The 20,733-nt window shown below is 33.0% G+C and overlaps 1 protein-coding gene across 1 annotated transcript; it reads right to left on the bottom strand.

The window, feature by feature from the left end:
* Nucleotides 1-12,082: 12,082 nt before the first annotated feature.
* LOC132051775 (enoyl-CoA delta isomerase 2, peroxisomal-like) lies at nt 12,083-13,627 on the bottom strand. The gene is made up of 2 exons (XM_059442974.1): nt 13,122-13,627; nt 12,083-12,513 (listed from the first exon to the last, which is right to left on the bottom strand). The coding sequence occupies exons 1-2, from the start codon at nt 13,504-13,506 to the stop codon at nt 12,179-12,181; spliced, it is 720 nt and encodes a 239-aa protein (XP_059298957.1). The 5' UTR covers nt 13,507-13,627; the 3' UTR covers nt 12,083-12,178.
* Nucleotides 13,628-20,733: the final 7,106 nt, after the last annotated feature.

Below are 20,733 nucleotides of genomic sequence, written 5' to 3'. Positions count from 1 at the left end.
CTTAAGATAGTAAATAAGATAAGTAATTGATAATTTGATTTAGGAATTTCTTTCTTTAGAGGAAAAAAAAAAAAAAAGACACACTTGGTTGAGGAAGTACAATCTAGAACATAGACTATTTATTGCCATTTGGCTAATTCCCTGATTATCTTCCACGGACAGCAGTTGTTGTTGGACCATTTTACAGCAGTTGTTGTTGAATCCGGCTTAAAAGACAAAAATAAAAAGTTGAGCAAAACTAAGATAAAAAAAATAAAAAAAAATAGAAAAACGCACTTGGACGCACTAAATTAGTGCGTGAATGGGATCATTACTAGTATGCACTAATTTTGTGCGTTAATGTTAAGTGCTTTTTTTTTTTTTTTTTTTTTTACCTTACCTTTCCAATCACGTTTTTTATCATACTTTGGTAAAGATTAGTCATGTTTTAAAATCCCAAAATATCAATATTTTATATAAAACTTAATATCTTTTTTTGCGTACAATAATGTCGGCTCATTACATCAAGTCCACCTAAACGTTTGGATCGTCGTTTTAGGGGTTCTAAAGTCCCAATTTTGAAACTTGTAACATTTATAGGGTTTTGATTTAAGTGTTTTATTATATTTGAATGTACAAATTTAAATATTTGATTTAATAATAATTGTGCGTGAAAGGGTAAAATACATCTTCCCACTTTCACGCACAAAATTTTATTAATATTTTATTAAAGATTGTGGTGACCCATCTGTTTTACGTATTTTAAATAAATCATTAACAAGTAATATTAGTTATGTAATCTTTTATAGAAAATTATATTAAGGGTTTTCAATCCTAAGCTACGGGTTAAGAATCCTAAACTAAGGGTTTTCATTCCTAAAATATAAAGATAAGTCAAATAATTAACAATTAGTTAGCATACAATTAGTATAAATAATTAATAAATAAATAAATAAATAAATAACTAATCAAATAATTAACAAGTTATTATCACATATTTAATAAATAAACAATTAAGTAACTAATCAAAAAATTAATAAATTATTATCGTATATTTAACAAATAAGTAATTAATTAACTAATGAAACAATTAAGAAATTATTAATAAATAAACAATTGGCTTAACAAAAACAAAATAAATAATTAGCTAGTCTAACAATTGAAATAACTAGTCTAACAATTAATAAATACTTAAGTCACTAATCCAACAATTAACAAATACTTAAGTCGCTAATCCAACAATTAACAAATACTAAATAAATAAGCAATAAATAATTAACTAATTAACAATAGATAAACAAATAAAAAAAAATGAAAAAATGGGCGCCCCAATCAGACCTGATTGCCCAAAAAAAAAAAAAAAACGAGTAATGCACCACGTTCATACTTAGGGTAATAATATATTTAACAATGTAATAGAAAATTCATAGTGAAATACCTAGATTGAAGCTTTTTTTTGAGTTTTTGAAATATGTTATACGCCGCTCTATTCCGAAATCCAACCCCAGACTACACTTCAATATACCAAGAATATTGATTTTGGATTGAAAAATAACACGAAATTATCGTTTTAAGGAGGTGGGGCCAACTGGAATTTAATGGGGGTGGGGAAGGGAGCCCTGCATAATTTCGTGCGTGATCTTCTTGGTCGCGCACGAATACATTATTTCGTTTTTCGCGCACGAAATTCTACTTATGTTTTTTTTTTTTTTTAGTTTAGTTCAATTTTTTATTTTTTGTCTTTTAAGCCGGATTCGTTGTTGTTGGACCATTTTTTGCCGCTTGGCCAATTTTGCACATTCTGCTTTGGAATTCATTCAAAAGGGCACCCGTCCATATATCTCCATCAAATCCAATTAAGAAAGTACTATCTTCTGAGCAGGCAGCATGTCACTTTCGATTAGCATGACAACTAGAAGGTTATTATTTAGCAGGGCCTCACCTTGATTGATGATGTTTACCCTTTACGAGTCATATATAGTATTAAAAGGAAAATTAAATGACAATACTAACTTAATGGCTTGTTAGATAATATATGCCTTCCGGCCACTTCATTTGTGAATTTATTAGACCTACTCATTCCGATTAACTAGCATCAGGAATTTTTACGCAATACTTTATATGGAATGATACTTCTCATTGGGATACAGTTTCTTCCTGTATGGTCCTACCTAAAAATAATTACGGAAAATTACGCTCTAAGTCTATTGGGAGCAAATATTTACCCGCTTTAGCCCATATTTTGAGCTTGTTATCCAGTTTAGCCCATATATTTGTATATGTTATTATAAATTTTTATACGAGATTGATACATTATAAGTATAAAACTTCTCTCCAAAATATAATGTTATATAATATTGTACAAACTGAAAATATGACTACGCGGCGTAATAGTTTATGTTGAGCTGTATACTTTTGAAAATTTCCCTAATTATACTAAGATCTTTTTGGTGCGATAGGGTAGTTAAGTCATATTTCGATTTGCGAAGACTTCAGACTTTCAATTTTAGGGTGACAGACTTAGCAGTATGTACTTTACTGGTGCTAACCTGCATTGTCAGCTACTTGTAAAGTGCAGAAAATTAAAACAAAAAATCCTAAAAGATTAAAAAAATAAAATCAGAATATAAAATATTATCACAAAGATATATGGGGAACTTTCATAAATACAAGATATATAAGAGTTAATTATATCATATACAACTAATTTAAATATTACAAGTTATGCAACTTAAAGCTAAAAATAAGGAGATTATTGTTATGAATAAAAAGCTAAAAATAAGGAGATATCTTATATTAGTGATAACATAATTAAATGCACATAAAACACAATAAATTGCATACCTAAAAAAGCTCCAGCACAATCTACTAGCAAGCTAATTCATGAATTTTAACAAAAAAAAAAAAAAAGTTAATTCATGAACAAGTATGTGTGTGTGTGTATAAAATCTTTTGAACAAGTATATATATTATTTTATCTATATATTGTATACTATATATGTTATTATAGAGTAGAATTGGTTGGCACGTATAGTAATATATATTTATATATTAGGTATATTGTAATATTATATACTATATACACAAAAGGTATCATTATATTGTATACTATATATAATATACAAACTTAAATATACTAATTTCTACTATTATATCCACAATTATTTTGTTATCATCTTTTCAGTTAAATTTGTCGATTTGAATTTACCATATACCTTTTTAGGTATGTTTTCATGTACTTTTCTTATTCCACATACCATATGCCATATTTTTTCTTGTACTTTTCTTAATATTAATATATTCAAATAATTTTCTTTAGTTACAAAAAAATAATTGCATCAGTCATCAAGTGAAAATAATAAATAAGAATAAAGAGGAGGAAATGATTTTTTTTTTAAGCGGTAGATGGAATATGGGATTTAAAGTTGATTTTATTTTGTTTATTTGAAAAATTACATTCTCTCTCGTGCCCTTTTCATAAATCTTTTTCTTGGGGGGGTGGAGTGGAGGTGGGGGGGAGAGGGAGAGGGAGAAAGAGAAAGTAAAAAGCTGATATGTATTAATGATAGTAACTCCTAAAATTAAGTATTATTAATATTTTAGGAATGTAAAAAGGTGTATTTTTTTAATTAAAAAGTTAAAATTTTGAATAAATTGTATTTATATAATTTTTAGAAAATGATTATAATTTTTTTAATTATTATTTTAAAAATTGTATTTATGTGACTTTTTCAAAATATATTTTTGGAGAAAGCAATATTGTGGTCCATAAACAATGCATCCAAGTCTTAATGGAAGAGGGGTGTTGGGTGGAAGAAATTTATGGGCTTCACAAGATTGACGGCAATTGATGACGAGCACATCTCGTTAGGGCCCACCATCAAATCATGCCATTATGTTTTGTAAAATTTTCTCAAATAGCTACCTTTTAGCTGCTTCTAACAAGTTATAACTACAAGTTCATTATTTACAATTCGTAGCTGATTTTTCTTATTTTAGGTCCGGACGCGTCGCATAAATATAGCCAAAATACGGACTAAATACACTGCAACATTGAGCAAATAATGCCTCTATTTAAGGAAAAAAAATCTTTTGCAAACTAACCAGAACTGTTTTTAATGTCCCATAAATCACGCAGATCTCATTCTCTTCCATATCTAATCACATATCTCATTCAACATCTAATCATTCACATAAAATTTGAATTCAAAAACTCTCTTCATATTTTTTCTGAAAATATAACAAAAAAAAAATCTCTTTTTAATGTTCCATAAATCACGCAAAGCTTGATTTGTTCATCAACTGAATTGCATAGTGACAAGTTGAGATTGTCTCCTGATGCTATGACCATCGGTTTTGTGTTCGTTATTAAAAATATTCAATGAAATTACATTATTAAAAATCAAAATGTTCGTTACAAAAAATATTAGTTATTAAGTGCAATAAGTTGATATTGAATATTATTTAGTAACTTTAATAAGATGGGAAAACTTGACTCCATAAAAAAACTTTAATCCCTAAGGGTGGCTTTTGATTCACTGTATTTTATCTGTATTATGATTGTATTTTTGAGTGTATTCTAATTTATCCGTAAGACTTGAATCGTAATGAATATATTTAGAATATATTTCACTTGTATTTTGTGTGTATTTTAGGAGTATTAAAATTGTTCTTTAATTTTTGAAGTATATTGTACAGAAAAATGGATTTTATGGTTCAATAATGAATTCAAGTGTACCATGAATATATAGAGAAAATGCATAGAACTCTTCCTGGTTCATCAATAAAATATAGTGAAAACATGTAGGAAATACAAACTTGATATTGAAATGCACTTTGTAATTTTTTAGCAAAGTAACTATACAAGAAAAATATAAATGTAATAAAAACGAATTCAAATCTATGATTAGACTATACAACAAGCGGGATCATTACCAAAATACATAAAACTTCTTCTAAAATCTTCATAAAAATAATGACGCAACAGTGATGTTATACATCAAAAAAAAAAGTTGGAGAAAAAAAACAACAACTTAAAACCTAAACTGTTCTGTCTACAAATCTACTCCTGAACATTTACTAAAATCACTGCATCATAATCAACGGTAGCCTTGCCAGGGTATTGGTGGTTGCTCGTTATCAATAAATGCATTCAGGGTTGCCTTGTCGATTTGCGTCGTATCTCATACGGAGAAACTTTGCATCAATTTCAACTGAAACTTTACATTAACAAAACATGAAAAAATAACAACATAACAAATTAACCACAATAAATAACAACACATTCAAGATATACTTAAAATATACTATAAATATAATGCAAATATATCAATGTCAAATGCACTGTGGTTGGCACTACAACAGTGTGTAACTGTGCTGCAAAAATACACTTCAAAATACACTGAATATATACTACAAAATATACTTTGATAAAAAGTAAACACAAATTCAAAATCGCATAAATTTACAAGTAAAAAATTAGGTAGAAAAAAATATATAACAGACAATTAAAAACACAAACTAATTGAAATAATAAAAAATACGACAAAAATATACTTAAAACGTATGCAAAATACAGATCTGTTGAATTGAAAAAACGAAAAATTAACTGAAGTTCATCAGAAAATACGATAAAAAAATACTTAAAATGCAAGTAACAAATTAGGTAAAAAAAATATATAACACACAATTAAAAACACAAAAACTAATTGAAATAATAAAAAATACGACAAAAATATACTTAAAATGCATGCAAAATATAGATCTGTTGAATTGAAAAAATAAAAAATTAACTGAAGTTCATCAGAAAATACGATAATAATATACTTAAAATGCAAGTAAAATACATATCTCGTGAAGTGAAAAATAGGGTCATTAATAAGAAAAAATACCTCTCCATCATCTTCCTCATCAACAGAAGGTTTCAGCACAATGAAGTTCAACCATTGACTTTGATGAATATTAATCCCGGTCCCTTGTGATTCTCGGGAATAGTTGCCTCGTCAAAGATATTAGTATTATTATTATCACCGATCGCTTTCATCTACTTCAATATCCATGTCAAGACGATCACTCTTTAATATGGAGAAATTGAGTGTTGAAAGAGAATGACATTTTTTTTTTCACACAAACAAGCAGTTTAAACTTTCATAGCAGCAGAAGTCATATTTCAACACAGAAGACACCATTGAAATACAAAATAGCAGTGGATGTATCTAAAATGTAGCAACAGAACACCAAAAGGAAAATACAACCCAACAAAATAAATCATACATACAGCCCTTTGCACCTTGGCAAGATCACCTCCAGGAACAAAGTTGGTGGCTGATAGTTGATACCACACTTGAATCTAGTAGGGCACCAGTCAACAAATTGGATGGTGTGCTTAGTCTTGATGGTAGCCACAACAGCATTCACATCCTTTGGCACAACATCGCCACGGAATGGTGATAATGATGATAGAATGAGCTGTTTGAGTCTTCTATGTTTTAGGCAAAAAATAAAAGAAAATCTTACATATTTTAGGTAATAGAGTTGAATTGGGACTCTAAAGGTTGAAATTAATGAGTAGTTAATACAGAGTAAAAAAAGAAAGTGAACCAAATCAGTAACTGATTTGAAAAGCACGAAATTAGGGGAGATTGGGAGTTAGAAAAGTAAATTTAGGAAAATGGAAGAGAGAGAAACGTGTGTAGCTAAAAAATAGGGATGTGGGGAGTGGTTAAAAAAGTGGACAGCTATAAGTTGTAAAAATATAATATTATAGCTACTAAACTTAATTATTAAAAAGTATAGTTATGTTCCATAAATATGTAACATAGTAAGTTATGCCAAGTAAAAATTACTTATGTTTTTGCGCAGATTGTCCTTCTCTTGGGGCGGTCTTTAATTTTTTTTTTTCGTCCCTCAAACTGGCGTCTTTAATTTTAGTCCACCTAATATTCAGAAGTTTTGGGTTTAAATTTTAGCTCAATTAAAAAAAAAAAATCGTAAAGTAGAATTTTACCTTCAAAACTCTATCTTAAGGCAGAGGTTTGAATTAGTAAGGCAGAATTTTGCCTTCAAAACTCTACTTAAATTCTGCCTTAAGATAGAGTTTTACTTAAAATTCTACCTTTAGGTGGAGTTTGAAACTTTGCCTGAATCATGCAAAACTCTGTCTTGCGATTTTTTTTAATTTTTAACTGAGCGGGAGTTCGAATCCGAAACCAAGTAATTTTTGGCCAAGTGAAAAAATTAAAGACCACCAATTTGAGGGACAAAAATTAAAGACCACCCCAAACGCAGAGCAGTCCTGCAAATTGCCCTACTCATTTCGTATCAAATTAGTTGTCGTGATTTATATAAATATTTATTTCAAATTATTTTGTCATTTAAAAGTTCAAGACAATTTCCCCCCATATTAACCTTAGTAATAATTGTTCACGACTGCAAATTCCTCAATAGACTAAATATTTAAGGGAAATCTACATGGTATGGAGAACATTAAGCCTTATTTATATTTAGTAGCTATATTTTGCCTAAATTACATCTCATAGCTAAATCATATATGTCAATTACACAAGATAACTAGTACAATAAAATTATATTGTATTTAATATTTAAGACTATTTTCTCTCTATTCCCTCACAATCTCCTCCCATTTTCCTCCATTTTCTCTCTCCTCCATCACATCTCTCTCCAAGCCGTCTTCTTTTTTGCTCCAACAACCATGGTGATCTCCACTGCCGCTTCTTCTTTCTCCACCGCCACCTGCCACCTGCCACCATGGAGATCTCCGGCGAGTTCCACCACCGTCGCTGTTCTCTCTCTATCCTTAAATCTCTTTGTTTTTCTAGAGAGAGAAAGCTCCAAAGTTACATTAATGGCTTCAAAGCTTCAAAGTCCGCCGGAGCTATGCTCAGATCTGGCGTCATTCATCGCTGCCGCCGCCGTCGCCACCTCCTCATCATCAACAACATATCTGAGCTTTATTGTTTTCTTAGAGAGAGAAAGCTTTTTTTTTTTTTTTTTTTTTTTTGTATCTACGTCGTTGCTGCCTCCGGTCGTTTTCCGGTGGCGGCTCAGATCTGAGCTTTTTATTTTTTTTTAATTTCAAATTGGAGTGTATACATAGTGTATACAATGTTTTATCGCATGTATTTCGAAGGAGATCTTTTTGTATACAAAATGAATACAGTAAATTTGAAGTGTATACAAATGAATACAATGAATTTATTTCTTGTATTCAGTATTTGAGTGTATTCGTTATTTTTTTTGGGAAAATTCAACTCAGTTGTGCAAGCTGAATACAATTTTTTTTGTATTTATGTTGTTTGAATACCACTGATTTTCAAATACAATAAAGTGAATACAATGTAAAAGTTTCTATAAATGAATACAACTGAGTTGAATACAATTGACGTGAATACAACTGAGTTGAATACGTATAACTTGAATACAGTGAAAAGAATTTTTGAAAAAATTTTATTCGTTGTATTCATGAATACAGCTAAGCCGTTTTATGAATACAGCGAGCCATTTTTTGAATACAGCTGGGAAACTGTAGCTACGCAATGTAAATATTAAAACTGTAGCTATGGCAAATTTTAAACTCCCAAAATGTAGTCATTTATGTAAAATGACCAATATTTAATAAGGAGAGATTATATCTTAATAAGACATAAATGAAGATAAGCTAGTTAAAAATCATCTTAATTAATGTTTTCTTAGAAACGTGTAAAAGAAAAACACGACAACTTATTTGAGACGCAAATCTCTTTTTCTATTTTTCTGTTTGCTTTTTATGTGTTTCAATTTGAATGGATAATTATATTTCCAAGTGTAAGAAATTTGTTTAGTTGTGTGATCTAAGTACGTTTCTTCATTCCTACAAGTTACAAGGAAGTTTTAAGTTAAAGTAAGATAAAAATGTTGAAATAAAAAATTTATCATAAGTTAAATATTTTAATTTAAAATAAATCATAATCATAAATTAGTCATCTTAAATTTATATTTTTTTAACCTATAAGCATGATTAAGTATTTATAATTATAGTTAAACAAAGTGATATGTGTCATTGGGTATTGGTTGATGCAAACACTCGATCTGGAAAAAAATTTCGCCAAAATATAATTTTTGACAATGACATCTTTTCTAGTTTTATATACTTTCTGCTGCTACAACGGTATGCAATAACCTTTTTGTAGTTGTAAAAAAAAAAACAAAAATGAATTCTACTTTACCCCCTACCATTTAAGGGTTAGGAAATAATAAGCCCTTCACATTAGGGGTGTACAAAGGAAACCGACAAACCGCACCAAACCGACAATCCGAATCAAACCGAGAAAAAAATCCGACTAGTGGTTTGGTTTGGCTTGGTTTGGTTTTAGAAAGAAAAACCCGATCGCCATTGGTTTGGTTTGGTTTTAACTTAAAAAAGTCAAACCGAACCAAACCAACCCGACATTACATATATAAAACTTCAAACATATTTTATACACAAAAATGTTTATTTATAATGTAATTTATAAATATTTCTTAAACTTTTTCATAGTTTTTTGTCTTTTAATATATTATTTCAAGCTTGGATTTAGAATTCTGAATAGTCCAATAAGATTTATAGCCTGTAGATGCTAGTAACCCAACAAAAATCAAATTCATACTAATGCTAAAATAAAAATACTGGGAATGACACACAAAAAAAAAAAAAAACTAATGCTAAAAAAAGAAATCAATTCTAAAATAGTGAAATACATAACTTTATGTTATTTTTTTCTTTAATATCTAGTCAAGTAATTAATAATTACCTTACTTATTTTAGCATGACTTGGTACTTTTAGATTATGATCATTTTCAATATGCCTTATAAATTAGCCGTATTATTATAGCATAATTTAGTACTTTTAGATTATGATCATTTTATTTTATGCGATTTTCTCGTTACTTTTTTGTTTTTGAATATTTTAGTACATTGTCATCTCTCATCTAACATTTTGTGTTATTTTCTTAAATAATATCTTAATTAGATAGTCACATCTTACTAGGACTAAAGAAGTATTTGAAGTACAAGTTATATATTTTGTATGAAGACTTTGCCGGAAAAAACCCGAAAAACCCGAGCAACCCGAAAAAACCGAAAAAATCCGAGGTCAAAAAACCCGAATTTTGTTGGTTTGGTTTGGTTTATAGATTTTAAAACCCGATGCAATTAGTTTGGTATTTGAAAAACCCGCACCAATCCTGTCCATGTACACCCACCCCTACTTCACATATTGAATGAAGACGATAACCCCCTTATGTAATACTTTTCAATAAGAGTTTTTATTTTTATTTTTAATAAAGATCTTTTACTTTTCTTTCTAAAATTAAAATATAAAAACGGAAAAGTGTCAAACATTACTCTGCACGACAGGACTATATTTGAACTGAAAATATAATGAGAGGTATTTGACCCTTTTCTTATAGTACAGGGTAATGTTTGACACTTTTCTGTTTTTATATTTTAATTCTAGAAAGAAAAATAAAAGATCTTAATTATAAATTTAAAAAAAAAACTCTTACCGAAAAGTATTACATATAAGAAGCTTATCGTTTTTATTCAATATATATAGAGGGGTATTGTTTCTCAACTGTCAAATATTGGGTAAAGTGGGGTCACTCAAAAAAAAAAAAATGGGTAACAACTTTCCACATATGGCAACAAAAAATGTTGTCCGCAAGAGGCTTCCTGCTTGCAGTACTCCATTTTTATAAGTATTTTGCATCTTTTTGTTCTCCTCTTTTGAACTATTGGGATCCCACTTGGCTTTTCGAATTTTCCCATCAGCGATATAACAAGGAATGCATCCACTTTTCAGGAAATGGGTGAACATTATTTTTTATAATTTGAAATACAAGAAAAAAAATGACCCTGTCAAAATCTCTTATGTATTATTTTTAAACTTTTGTGTATTATTTTTAGATTTTCTTATGCATAAAAATAAAGAGCTCTTATAAAAAAACTGTTTTGTGCTCATACTTCTCAAGGCCACGTTTGGACGTGTCTAAAAGTTAAAATTATGATATTTTTAAAACTGAAAATCGATACTCTGACAGTAAATAGTAAGTAATTACCCAAACCCTTGTAGAACAATCCCACCCTACCATCTATATATAACTATACTAGTTGCGTCCCCCAAACGATCCTAATAACAAAGTCACCAATCAAAACCACAAAATTTCCAGTCTAGAAAGATTTGTACTAAGCTTTGTTTGGCTAAATAAAGGCTTTTTTACTTTTTCTAATATAGCACAGCGAAAAGATTGTCACAATTGTCAACAATTCCAACTTTAAAGATATGTGCATCTAACATTAGTCTAAGACAAGGAAAAAGGAAACTTCCATCTATGACTTTATGCGTAACTTTCTTCTTCTTCATCGAGAAGCATCAACCAATACGCTTTTTTTCTTCCACTACGAGCGGAGTCATAATCCAATAATTTTCGTTCCAATTTAGTGTTTGTGACAATTCCATTCTTCCGTAACCAATTAATGTTGCGATATAAACATTTTATTTTGCTCTATTTATAACCGGTTTATCTTATTGGACCACTCCGCATGTCTGTATTCGGAAAAAAGGAATTAAGCTGTGTATGTACTGACAGTGATATACTATTAGGAACAGATAGACGTAAAATCTTTGAAATTGACAATTAATTTTTAGACAGAATGCCACCGCATAAGTCCAAAGTTTTAAAAACAGGCGCAATTATCACTTCATCCATGTTGATTTGTTTGTTTTACGCTTAAAAGTCTTTTCCTTTTCCCTTTTCCTTTTTTTGGAGAACACTTTAATTTCAATTTTCACATGATTAGCATCATTTAAAATCACAAAATTAAAAAATATTTTGGCACATTCAGCATACCTCTAATTAACAACCACAATATTCATAAGGTGAGAAATGATCTATTGGCCATTTATAATTTTTTTTTTTAATTTTAAGATCTTTTTATAAGAAATCTAAAAAAATTATTTTTTTATTTAAATTATAAGAGGATAAGAAATTTCATTTTCAAGTCTTCTCTACCATCTTAAACTTCATGCTAAGTCAAATCCATACAAACAAATTAAAACAGAGAAAATATTACTATTATTATTATTATTATCATCAATATTTGTTGTAAGGAGGAGAAATAGAAAACACCAAATTCTAAGTTGGCAAAAAGAAGAGAATGATCTCAGAGACGTGAAGGCATGACAACAGTTTCTTTCAACCCTAAAATCCCACACAATTCCGGTACCAAAGATTTCCTAATCTCAGCATACGCTTTCCCATTCCACTTCTTCTTCCCCAACTCCTCCGCCAATTTAACCGCCGCTTCCACCGCCGCCTCTGCCGTAGGCTCCGCCATATCCACAATTCCCATCTTCACCGCTTCCTCCGCCCTTATCTTCGCTGCTTTCAACACCAAACTCCTCCTCGCACCAGCTGATCCAACTTTCCCCCTTATCAATGCCATAAAATAGTCAGGCAATGTCATGCCTATATCCAATTCACTCATATACACCACACCTGTTGAGAAACCCAGGTAAAATTTATTTAGCAAAATAGCAGTGATAAATTAAAATAAAAGTACTAGAAAAACTAAACTATTACAACGATACGCCCTCCTGATCAAAAAGATTATCCACTTAGCTTTATCTTTCTTGGAATTAATCTTATTTTTTCAGGTTTACCCCTATTAAGTGCTATGTGATCAAATCTCAATACCTATTTAATCGGAGCGATTTTATCAAATGAATTATTTTTGCCTATGAGTTAGTATTTTCGATAAGCGGTGTGCACATGATTAGGTGGATACTCTTTTTTATACTGACGGAGTAATATGTTAGACATTCTGCTAAGTAACTATTTCAGCCGTGTCAAATTTTCCTCAGGATTAAACAAACATATCTTTACAACTTAATTATAGAATACAGGAATCAACAAAATACTAAATAATACCAACAAATTATACTAGGAGAATAACACAAAAGAGATACTAAATAATACCAGCAAGTTATACTAGGAGAAGAATAGAAAAAAAAAATGCTTTGTTGTAGACACTCGTCTATTTATTTACATGAGAATTTGACATCAAAGTTTTGAAAACACTACTACTACTACTACTACAATAATACCTTTATCCGATCTCATGGTGACGTAATCATGAGACATGGCTAACATCAGCCCCGCCGCCGCAGCGTGGCCGGTAACGGCGGCGATTGTCGGAATTGGTAGGGACATGAAATCGGAGACCAACGGCTTCATTAAATCGACCATGTTGAGTAAGCGATCTTTGGCGGCTTGTGGTGAGCCGCCAGCTTGTGCGTATTTTAGATCAAAGCCGTTAGAGAAGAATTTGCCGTTTGCTTTTGTGATTAAAACGGAGCCGTTAACGGCTTGGGATTTGATTTGGGAAAGTGATGAACGGAGGGTGGCGATTAGAGTAGGGTTTAAACGGTGTTCATCGTCGCCGGTAAGTGTAAGATAGAAGATGTTGCCGGACTTTTCTAACGTGCACATAGTGTGATGAAAGGGAAATTATCGTGTTGCGTTGAAATGTGTGCGTTGGAAAGGATAGAGATGACGGATATTACGAGTAAAAATTGAAACAATGCATTGAGTGTGATATATACATATAAGAATGCCACTAGTTGGCTGTTTTATATTTTATTCAATAGAAGAATGCCACCGAACCGGATAGTTCGCTTTTATACGTCTCATCTGTTTGGCTTGGCAGATTTTAAAATATCTTGATTTAGTTAATACATAATGTTTTCGCGTGTGTATTTTCGTATTAAAATTATAATATTAAAGAGTATTATTTTAATGCGTATGAATTAATAAAAAAAATTATCGTTATTTTTGGTGTAACTTATATTATGCCATCACTAATGTCATGATCTACCACAACAACATCAACATACTCAATGAAATCTCATAACGTGGGATCTGAGGAGCGTAAAGTGTACGCAGACCTTACCCTTACCTTAGAAGGCAAGGATGTTGTTTCCGAAAGACCCTCGGCTCAAGAGAAAACATGGCAAGAAAGGTCAGATAAGGACAAACAATTCAAAGTAGTATGAAAATGAAAATAACAAAAGCAAAAAAGCCATAATAAAACAGTCTGAAAAAAGGAGTAGTAGCTACCACAGGTAAATAAGATAATTGAAATACAAGAAACAACAGATAGTAGCACAAATCAGAGGACAAGAAACTAAAGAGCAAAATTGTGACTATTAATACAATAGGATAAGCAGAACTACCTACCAGCCTTCTACCTAGTTTGAATCCTCCATAACCTCCTATCTAAGGTCATGTCCTCGGTCCACTGAAACTGCGCCATGTCTTGTCTATTCATTTCTCTCCAATACTTCTTTGACCTACCTCTGCCTCTCCTGAAACCGTTCATAGCCGACCTCTCACACTTTCGCACTAGGGTATGCTACACCCCGTATTTTCGCACGTTAAAGTCGCGTTGTGAGTTAGTCGACGCAAGTTCAAAAGAAACTATCTTGAGGTTAAAAGAGATTGAGAAAATGGTTATAAGGGTGTATAAATATGAATAGAAAGTGGCGGAAGGTTTAGAGGGTTAGTGAATCAAAGAAGAATGAGTTTCGTCAAAAGTCGACAAGTTGGGAATACGATAACCCGTACTTTTGGGATGAGATTAGGATTGCTCCACCTACTAAGAAGGTAATGAGATGAGGTGTTTGAATCGTGTAATATTCGCATGTTAAGTTTGGAAGTCAAGCGAGTTGTAAGAACGAAAGTCGACAAAGGTCGTCGCAAGTCACATTCACAAATTCACTAGAAATTGGATCAGATGTCGCGGAGCTTTTCTCTCAATCTACTTGTATTTACGGGGTGATCCACCCCCCAAATTGAAAATCTAGAAGTCTAATTTCCAGCGCATTTAACCGTTCATCGATACGACATCGGAGCAGAGAGATATTCGCATTTCCGTCCAAGGGTGCAAACTGCCGTGGGACAGAGGGCATGGTCGGTGGCAGCTTATTCCCTTCTGTATAAAAGACCCCGAAATCGTCTTGGACCTTCAATTTTCTTCTAAGATACAAACCCTAAACACTCCCTATACTCTCCCAAACATTTCTCAATCAATCATAAGCAAATTCAAAGTCTAATCAAGTAACTTTAATGTAAGGAATCACGTAGTAATTGTAGAATCGTCGTTTCTCGTTTTTTCGCTTTTCGGAAGAAATCTTCAACTTGAAGTAATCTCTGTTTTGGAATGATTCTTGAAGTTTAAGGTATGTTCTACCCTTCTCATGGTTCTCTTAAGCTTCTACAAGTATTTAACCTAGAAATTGGAGGAGAAATCCCATAGGACAAGTCTTTATTAATCTAAGAAACTCTTATGAATACACTTGGCTGTTTGGGTTGATTTACATGGTTTTAATGCATTGTTTAAAGTTGTGGAATTATGGATGGGAATGTAATGAAGAGGAGGAGTAGAGAAGTAGAAAATGGTAGCGTTCTATGGGGAAATTAAGCTACAAAAAGTCCATAAACTTATGCTCGCAAGTTGCTCGATAAATTGTTTGAATGAAAGTTCTTATGAGTTAAGAAGCCGAAACTAATTTCGAATTGTTCGTATAATGTAGGAAGCCAATTGTAAGGTGTTCTAGGACTCGAGAAATGTATATATTTTATCCGACGAGGTATGTAAAGCTTTCTATATACTCTTCGGCATGACTAGAATTCGGATAATATTTCGTTGAAATGTTTCCGTCAAACTTAAGTCGCTTTCACTCCATAATGCTAAAGATGGTTCCTCTTTCATGACCATATTGTATTGAAATACCTTTCCACAGTTCGTATCTTCCCCGTTTATTGATTTGAGAATGATGTTCATTATGATACGTTTCACGTCGAAGTGAGTCGAACATATTTCTTTTAATTGAGTTGATCTTTACCTCATGTGTACCCCATCTCAAGTATATCCCTCATGTTCTCTATAATTGTTATCTCTTGAATTGAAAGATGAAGCACGTAGCGACAACAACGATAGTCGGAGGATAACGATGATAGGTCACTCAAATTCTTTCTTTCTATATATATATATATATATATATATATATTTCTCTCTCTCTCTCTCTCTCTCTCTCTCTCTCTCTCTCTCTCTCTCTCTCTCTCTCTCTCTCTCTCTATATATATATATATATATATATATATATATATATATATATATATATAGAAAGATGTCACTCTATAATTGCTATCTCTATATATATATATATATATATATATATATATATATGTATATATTTATTCTCTCTCTCTCTCTCTCTCTCTATATATATATATATATATCTTCATTACCGCGTCGCGCTATAGTCGGCCGGGTTGGCACGTGGATGTGCACCTAGATGGATTTCTTTCATTATCGCGCCGCCTCATAGATAACCGGGCAGGCACGTGGTTGTGCATACCGCTGATCAGTTGGGCAGATATGATATTTACCGCACCCTATATGGCCGAGCAGTTATGAGAAGCTCACCCTAGAGAGGAATTTATTATTATATGATATGATATATGCCTCCACAGTGAGGAGTGATTTTATGAGCATGCATTTACATTCATGTCATAGTCATGATGCCCACAGTGGCCTTATTCAGAATTTTAGGTTGTCTCTACATCCCATTTCATGTTATTTATATTATTTGTGCTTATTCTTACCGCTTTACATACTCGGTACATATTTCGTACTGACGCGCCTTCTTGTGCATTGTGTTCATGCCCACGGGTGCAGATAGGCAGGCCGGCGCGCCTTCTCAGTAGGATTCCGAGATCAGCGGTTGGGTGTCGCACTCCACTTCTCCGGAGTTGCTGGTTCTGAGTCCATATGTACAGATGGCGGGGCCCTGTCCCGACCAGTTGACATTGTATAATACTTTTAGAGGCTTGCAGACTAGCAGTCAGTGTATATATGTGTTTTGTCTGGCCTTGTCGGCCTTCTGGATAGTCGATGTCATTTTTGTTGTGGCCTTGTTGGCCTTGCATATGTATATATAGGTTGTTGGGATTCTTCTGCTTGCAGGTTGTCATATCTGGTTATTAATATTTTTGTTTAGTGGCCTTGCCGGCCCAATATTTGTGTCACACGTTACAAATGCCATAGTTGGTTCGCTCGGGCCTTCGAGTGCTGGGTGCCGGCCACACCCCCAAAAGTTGGGGTGTAATAGGGTATATGTGTCTCTCCTCTTCACTTGACCAAACCATCTCAATCTCGCCTCCTGCATCTTGTCTTCAACCAAGGCCACACCCACCTTGTTCCGGATATCTTCATTCCTTAACTAATATTTCCTAGTGTGTCCACACATCCATTACAACATTCTCATTTCTATAACTTTCATCTTCTGAATGTAAGAATTCTTGACTGGCCAACACTCCGCCCTATATAACAAAGTCGGTCTAACCACCACTTTATAGAACTTGCCTTTAAGTTTTGGTGGCACCTTCTTATCACACTGCACTCGAGAAGCGAGCCTTCATTTCATGCACCCTGCACCAATACGATGTGTGAAATCATCATTAATATTCCCATTTTCTTGTACGATAGACCCAATATATTTGAAACTCTTTTTTCTTTTTTTTAATGGCCTGGGTACCAAGCTTCACTTCCATGTCAATATATTTGACTCTATCTTTTTTTTTTTTTTTTGGATGGCCTGGGTACCAATTCTCACTTTAATGTCAGCCTAATGCGGTACGTCACTGAACTTGCGCTCAAAGTACTCAGTCTTGGTCCTACTTAACTAGAATCCTTTAGACTCTAGAGTTTGTCTGCAACCTTCCAGCTTTGCGTTAGCTCCGCTGCGAGACTCATCAATCAAGACAATGTCATTTGCGAACAACATACACCATGACACCTCACCTTGAATATGTCGCGTCAATCCATCTATCACCAAGGCGAATAAAAAGGGGTTAAGAGCTGATCCCTGGTGCTGCCCCATCATAACTGGGAATTGCTGCGAGTCTCTTCCCGCTGTCCTTACCCTGGTCTTGGCTCCATCATACATGTTCTTGATCGTCCTAATGTACGCTACAGGGACCCCTCTAGCCTTCAAACATCTCCATAAAACCTTTCATGACACTTTGTCGTATGCCTTTTCTAGATCGATTAATACCATGTGCAAGTCTCTTCCTTTCCCTATACTGATCCACCAGTCTACTTGCAAGACGAATAGAATAGTTTCTGTAGTTAAGCGCCCCGGCATGGATTCAAACTGGTTCTTTGAAATAGATACGCTTCTCCTCACCCTCATCTCCACCACCATTTCCCACACTTTCATAGTGTGGCTTAGCAGCTTAATACCTCTACTTTAAATGTTGCCCTTGTTCTTGTACAAAGGAATCATTGTATTCAACCTCCATTCTTCGGGTATCTTCGCCGTCAGAAAAAGATATTAAACAACTCAATTAGCCACTCCAAATCTCGACGTCCTCAATCGTAATACTCCTACAATACCCAGAATCGCGACACCTCTTGGAGTACTCTAAATCTCCAAACACAATGTCTCTGTTTCTTTCGTCGTTCAAAAGTTTATGGAAGTATGACTGTCATCTCCTTCTAATGAGAGCTTCATCCACCAATACTTTGCCATCCTTATCCTTCATGCACTTCACTTAATCAAGATTACGTGCCCTCCTCTCCCTCGCCTTGGCTAGCCTGAACAACTTCTTATCCCCGCCATTGTCCTCTAGTTCTGCATGTAGGCGTTCAAAAGCTGTCGTTTTTGCCGCTGAAACCGCCAACATTGCCTCCTTTCTCGCCATCTTATACCTTTCCCTATTCGTCGCTTCTCCTCATCATCCTTGATGTCTCCCAACTTCGTTTACGCCACCTTCTTTGCTTCCACCTTCCCTTGAACTACTCTATTCCACCACCAATCCCCTCGGTGCCCACCACAACGACCTCTCGAAACCCCAGTACCTCTCTAGTTGCTTCCCTAATGCAACTAGACGTTCTATCCCAGATACTGCTCGCATCCCCCTACTCTCCCTAGCCCCTATAGCCATCAACTTCTCCTCCATCTCCTGGGCATTAGACAAAGTCAAACTCCCCCACCTGATCCTCGGCCGTTCATCCACGACCCTCTTCTTCTTCTTCCTCTTGATCTCCAAATCCATCACCAAGAGCTTATGCTGGATCGTAAGGTTCTCACTCGAAATGACCTTGCAGTCTTTAACTACCACTAATTTGACGATATTACTATTTCATTACCTTCTTGTTTAACTAATAGAAATATTTTTACACCTACATATAATGGTGTTTGTTCCTTTGGTTAGTGCATGCGAAATGTGAGAAAGTACTGTGGTGTGGATTAAAAAAGTTTGATTGTTGTAGTGTACTAAATGAGAGTTGAGAAAGAGACAGAAAAAAATCTAGGTCTCCAACTTATTCGCTACAAAAATATTATTATTTCTATTGAAAAAGGGTTTCTTTTTGGTGAAGCGTTGGCCTCAATAACTGTTATATAATTTGTAATATTGGAGTAATTGTTATTTTGGATACTACAGTTGAAATAACTAGTTTGGGTACCATATATAGGTGAAAATTGTGATGGTTATCATTGGTGAAATATTTCATAAAAGAACGTTTTTGTTCTGCAAAAGGACACAACATTTCGATTAAGTGTCTATTTCGAACAAGTGGCTATTTCAACTACTTGTCTTCTCTATAAATAGAGACGTAATTACTCCATATCTGCCACTTTTAATTCAACTGATAATAGGCTTATTGTATCCAAAAGGAGTGCTGTCTGATAATCCTCAAGTCTTTCTGTCCTATTCTCTTAATCTAATTTCCAACAATAACTTGTCCAGAGCTTTTTTATTGCAACAAGTCAAGAGTAAAAATATTTTTTAATTTTTTCTTCATTTTTATTTTAATTTTCGACCTTGATTTTTATTTGTTCACTGACAAGTAGTTATATATTTTAACTATAAATAAAAAATTTAATACTAAAATAAACAGTTACTGGAAAGTCATCAACCATAGTCAACAGACCAATCAAAGATCATAGACCCATTATAGTATTTCGTGATCATAGACCACGTATGGCAGTATTTCGTTCTATAATTAAGAACGTATCAGATCTTTCGTCATACAACAAAATATAAAACGGAAGTAATTCAACAAAGTAAAGAAGGGCTTTCACCAACAACATTTTCCGTCTGAGCACATTGTACATAATTTGTTTAGAGTAGAAATTACTATCGATGGAATATAGGCATAAACAACGAAAGCAAATAGCTAGAATCGAACTTTCATGTAATATAGATAACATATAATCAAGATTTTAATCAAACATAAAATCAGTACTCATCTCTTGTAGCATGACCGCAATCATGAATCGAACCTTCAATCACGAGCATAAATCATCTACGAAATCATCCTCCAATTTCACGGTCTTCGATCTTCTGCTATGTAAACTAATTAGCCTTTGGACAGAGGATACTCATGTGGGCGAGTATTATGGTTCAGCAAAAGTGCATCTCTTAGGGCTTAAAAGCATTTTATTTATAACCACGTTTTAGGGTGCAAGCCCTAGTCCAAAGCGTGTTGGCTTGCTTTTTCCCTAAAAATATTATTTTTCAAGTCCAAGAATAATTAGGCATAGCAAGGACCACATAATTAATAACGAGGCTTCCAATTGTGATATTAATTAAGAATATGAATGAATTAATCCTACCACAATGAATTATAATTTATTCCACTAAAAA

The sequence above is a fragment of the Lycium ferocissimum genome, chromosome 4, assembly GCF_029784015.1.
Source record: "Lycium ferocissimum isolate CSIRO_LF1 chromosome 4, AGI_CSIRO_Lferr_CH_V1, whole genome shotgun sequence".
In the NCBI taxonomy this organism is placed as follows: Eukaryota; Viridiplantae; Streptophyta; class Magnoliopsida; order Solanales; family Solanaceae; genus Lycium; species Lycium ferocissimum.
This window is presented reverse-complemented; position numbering and strand designations above follow the sequence as displayed.

Bases quoted from the DNA above. Each gene is read 5' to 3' on its own strand.
- LOC132051775 (XM_059442974.1), bottom strand. From the start codon at position 13,506: ATGTGCACGTTAGAAAAGTCCGGCAACATCTTCTATCTTACACTTACC. The intron at 12,514-13,121 runs GTATTATTGTAG...GTTTCTCAACAG, and splicing joins CACCATGAGATCGGATAAAG to GTGTGGTGTATATGAGTGAA.